At 42.9% G+C, this 5,267-nt stretch overlaps 1 protein-coding gene across 1 annotated transcript in view; it reads left to right on the top strand.

The window, feature by feature from the left end:
• LOC103802127 (vascular endothelial growth factor receptor kdr-like) overlaps window positions 1–5,267 on the top strand; it is a 97,390-nt gene that overhangs the window by 86,862 nt on the left and 5,261 nt on the right. The window contains exon 28 of the mRNA XM_009074579.1: window positions 1,046–1,140. Within this exon, the coding sequence (XP_009072827.1) occupies window positions 1,046–1,140 (95 nt within the window). The remainder of the gene's footprint in view (window positions 1–1,045; window positions 1,141–5,267) is intronic.

Raw genomic sequence — 5,267 nt, 5'->3', positions numbered from 1 at the left:
CAGCCACAACCTCCCTGGGCAACCTGTGCCAGTGTCTCACCACCCTCATGTTAAAAAATCTCTTCCTAATACCTAATCTAAATTTCCCCTCTTTCAATTTGTACCCATTACTCCTTGTCATATCACTTCAGTTCCTAGCAAAGAGTCCCTCTCCAGCTTCCCTGTAGCCCCTTCAGATCCTGGCAGGTTGCTATGACGTCTCCACACAACCTTCTCTTCTCCAGGCTGAACAGCCCCAACTTCCTCAGCCTGTTTTCATAGGGGAGATGCTCTAGTCCTCTTATCTTCGTGGCCTCCTCTGGACTTGCTTCAACAGTTCCATGTCCTCCTTATGCTGGGCACACCAGAACTGTGTGCAGCACTCCAGGTGGGTCTCACGAGAGCAGAGTAGAGGGGGAGAATCACCTCCTTTGGTCTGCTGCCCACACTCCTTTGGATGCAGCCCAGGACACGGTTTGCTTTCTGAGATGCTTTCTCATCTTTAAGTGCAGCAGAATCACAACCAATTTAATACTAATCAAGACAGTTTTGTTGGACAGCCCGTAAAAAAACCCATAACTAAAAGGCCATGGCTATATATCTTTGTAAAGCACATGGATTTGCAAAATGCTACTGAACTTCCACTTCCTTCAAATTTCAGTGTTTCTAATAGCGCATTTTTATTAGGTATTTAGGGAGCTTTTCTTAGAGGAGCCCAGCCAGAATTATTGGATATATTCTTTATGAGTTTCAGTCTATTCATATCTCACTATCCTACATATGTGGTATCCATATGTCATGCTTAATATCAATTTCAAATTTGAAAATGTCAAATTATTTTTTGATCTGTTCTTTTTAAGGCTGCTCTTTGGAAATACAGATCAAAAACTTTAGCATCACAAAAAACAAGGCAAATGTTCTCAGGCTGCAGAGTAGCATAAGCTGGATAAAAATTGATAACACAGGCCCTGATAAGAGAATATTCTGAAGGTCTGGTAGCTCCTACACCAGTCCCAGTACACAGGTACCAGTATGTAACTGAAATTTTGTTCCTTTTGGTCCTCAGGAATCTGACAGTGGGATGGTGCTGACATCAGATGAGATTAAAAGCCCAAAGAGACTGGAAATCCGTTCCTGGCCTTATGGGATCATGGCTTTAGCGTGAGTACTTTGGCATATTGCTTTTTAACACAGTGGTCTGTTCAGAAAAATGCTATTGAAATTTAGTTTTGCTTCTGATTCCAAAAGGAAAACTATCTAGACTAGCTGAAAGGAGAAGCAACTCTGAATTTCAGTCCTATAACCAAAGCCCATGTATCTTAAGATCAAGGGTTGGAATATTCTGCACATGGCAAATGATAGGAGCAAAAGGTCTGAGAATATACACATCTACTTTAGCTGTTTCTTGACTGCCTCTCCACTGTTCTCCTTCACTGATGGAACAAAGTTTGAAGCTGATTTATTAAACCAAAAAATAACATTTATCATTATACCAGTGTGTGTATTTAACTTAGGCATACAGAAGGACTGACAGCTTTGCAATCGGTGGGATGTGAATATAGTTAAGAAGGTGTGTGTATAGTAAAGAACAGAATAAGCACAAGCACTGCAGAGCAAGCACATTTACCAGAACCCTGATTTCTACATTTGCTTTACCATCACTATGAAGACAACCCTGCAGAGAACTCCCTTAATCCTACCACCTCCATGATCCCATGAACTCATATCTGATCTACAAACAGAGGCTGTGACAGTTTGCTGTATGTCCATCCATTCATAGTACATACACAGAAGTATAATAGGAAATATTTAGCTTTTAGCTCACAGTTAGGTCACAGATCTTTGTATTTTGATAACAATCACACAGGCAGAGAGGTGACCTAGTAGTGAAATGGGCCTTCTCCACCTTCCTAAGAACAATAGTGACCCATTTTATTGATTCAAATGTCAACACATAGAATTTCAAAGCATAGCTACCCAAAATATGAACAGAGAAATGGTTCTGGAAGGAATTCCATGTCTATTCAGGCAATTAGGCTACTTAGACTGTTACTGAATTGCCTAGAGTTTTCTACAAAATCTGTTGATGAGATTTCTATTAGTTTCCTCTCCGTCAAACTCAATGACCTTTCCCACCAGAGCAGCTGCTTGTTCTACACCAAGTCACCACTTCTCTGCATAAAAGAGGAATGATAGATGAGAAGAAACCTAGTGCAGTTTCTGGGTATTACGGGAGAGTTCACAGGAGAGTACAGTGTGACAGTGTTCATGAGGGGCTAACTCTCTCACTCTGAGAGAAAAAAAGGTGGAAGGAGCTTGCCTTGTCTTTTCAGGCCTTAAACCCCTCAATTCCTGGATATCTGAAGGCAGCAGAGGAGGAAAAGGGAGAAGATTACATAAGGAATGCTAGAAAGCCTCAGGACTAGCAGGGAGCCTTCACATGCTATGGATTTTGCTGGACAGGAGTGTGACTTCAGGAATCTTGTTGTTCAGTAGTATTTCCCCTGTAGCACTGTCCCAAGGCTGTACCTGTTGGGGATTAGCAGAGATCTAGATCAGGTTCCATGTTTTTAATCCTGTGCACACACCAAGAGGAGTTGTGCCTGGCACAGTGCATTGCTATGGAGACCAAATGGCACCAGCTCTAAAATAGGAGCTCAGATGTCAGGAACTGCGTTACTGTGATGCTTTACCTGGGCTGATTTACCTCTGTTCTGCATGATGTCATGTTGACACAAATCCAACACACACATGCAAACAGCCTCCCTGATAGGATTTATCCTTCTAAAGATTTCTGTCACTCCCCTCAGACTACTGTTTCCCAACTGCATTTCTCCCACTTGGATAACTAGTTGGCAGAGGAAGGTTCTCTCCCCTTTCCAGGCTTTCTGCTGAAAATCAGAAAAATAACATCCAGCCAGATGTAGAAACACACAAAGTCTCTAACAGCCTGTTCTTTTGAGATTTCCAGGAAAACCTTCTGAACTGCTATCAGGCCCACTGGGAGTGAATGTGAAGTACCAATGCTCTGTGGGGGTCAGTGAATCCCTGCCTGACCCCCACCATCTGGGGCTCTCCCCATTTCCAGTTGACACTTCCATAGGGATTCCATTCATCATGAGATATCTGATCCTTTCTGTGCCAGCCAGGCCCTGAAAGACCATCCTAACAGAGTCTGCTGTAACAGCAAACCCTGCTGCAAGCTGTGTTTGTTGTCTCCCGATTCCCAGGCCCCTGGCTACCATGGGATGGACAGAGGTGTGGTTTTTCTTGGCCACATCCTTCACTGAGTGTTTGAGGTCCAGCTGAGAAAGCTATTTTGTCAGCTTCTCTTTTTTTCAATCCTGCAGACTGTCATTGGCACGAATAAAAGCTTTAACACAATGCAGAGCATCCTGATGCACTCTTGTTTGAGGACATGACACCCCTGGGTGCTCCTGCACTGCTAACTTGAAAAACAAACCTCCAAAGCATGCAGAATAGTCCAGGGAGGTCAGAAGGGAGTGTGGGTTTAGCAGGGGAGATAAAGTCACCCTTGTTAATTGTGTATCGCTCTCTCTATCAAAAACATTTACCCTGGATCCTTTTCAAAGTCTTTCTTTTCTAAAACAAAACTGTTCAAAGGCTTAGCATGTTTTCTAAACCAGGGCGGCTGCGTTTATTAGTTTTGCCAAAATCTTGCTGTTTATTTATCCTGCATTCATTCCTTTGTCCAGTTTCAAATTTGCCAACAGTACACACCATGGAGTGTCAGTGTCAAGAGTTTATTGAAGATGAATCTGACACTCTGGGCCTGGGACCACTGTTAGACCAGACTATCTGTTTCTGAGCATTATATATCCTATAGTAGAAAGTCACAGCAGTAGCTGTAGTGAGAGACAAAGACAGACTGGGATAATGACACTGGAGTTAGCATTCAGGGAGGCACATTCAGCACAGAGAGGATTTAATGATGGGATGACTCTGGTGTCAGGTTTCATCTCATAATATCAACAAGCTACTGCCAAACACTGCTTTAAAATCCTCCCTGAGATTCCATAATCAAGTTCTTGTTTAACATTATAAAAGGTTTGATATCTGCTCAGTTGTCCTCCCCTATCCCTTCCCCTTCTCCACCCCCCCCCAAACCCAACTATTCACAGTTGCTCTGACATTATTGATCTGGTTCTGGCCAAGGCCCATGACTCCAGCTGAGTGAGACTCAGCTGATCTGCTCTGGGCTCTGGATACTGCATCCAGATCCTGTCACTGAGGGTTCTGCCTTTGCCAAAACCAAACTGGGCCCAAGGCAAGTCAGGAATATTGAAACAGATCATTTTGCTCAGGAGCATTAGATGTTCAGGTCCAAACACAAGGTGTCCGACAAGAACACAATCTAGATTGGGCTAGAATCCTTTTGCACCAGCTCACAGAAATGAGGCATGGAAACATGTTTGCTCCATGGCAGAATGTAGTTGCAGAAGATAAAACTATACTTACTGTTGTGCCATGTAACACCTTGCACTATGACCTGACTTGAGCTCTCCATATTCAGGCATTGAAATACTGCCCTGGAGGTGTTCAAGAGGCACCTGGACCTGGCACTGGGTGATAGGTTTGGTGGTTTATGGGTTGCAGTGGTAGTGCTGGTGGACAGTTGGACTTTTTGATCATAAAGGTCTCTTCCAACTTTGATGATTCTATGAAAATATGTCATTTTGAATTAATAACTACTCAGAAGCTATGTAAGCCACTTTTTGTCTAGGCTTATACTATATGTTTACAGTGGCAAGAATTGAAAGGAGGATTGTGAAAGGCTGTGGTCCCCAGCCTGGGTCTGATCACAGTGCTTTTCACCTCACTGAATTGGGAGCACTGGTGTGAGTGTCAGGGACGTCTGATCAGCCTGGCCACACATGTGAGTGGACATATACTCAAGGAGTGGGTGGCTTCGGCCTGCAAAAACTTTATGTTACCTGCACTTTGTATTTAAAAGTGTTAAAAAAAATGAATTCTTGATCCCAACCCCCTGAGTTCTCCTTTCTAGTAGACTGCTGATCCACTGATACTGCCCAGAGAGGAACCCAAGATGAAATTCTTACTGCACAGCACTCAGTCTAAAATGTATGAAAGCAAACTGTGAATCAGTCATAACTACCAGAAGGAAAAATAACCCTTTTATTTCTTTAATTGCAGAAAAATTAAATTTTTTTAAAACCCACTCTTACTCTGTGCCTCATATAAAAGCTGTTCTAAAGCCCTGAAGCTCCTACATGTTATTAAGAGATGTGGTCATGAGACAAACTGCT

This window comes from Acanthisitta chloris, unplaced genomic scaffold (genome assembly GCF_000695815.1).
Source record: "Acanthisitta chloris isolate BGI_N310 unplaced genomic scaffold, ASM69581v1 scaffold17835, whole genome shotgun sequence".
Taxonomy (NCBI): domain Eukaryota; kingdom Metazoa; phylum Chordata; class Aves; order Passeriformes; family Acanthisittidae; genus Acanthisitta; species Acanthisitta chloris.
This window is presented reverse-complemented; position numbering and strand designations above follow the sequence as displayed.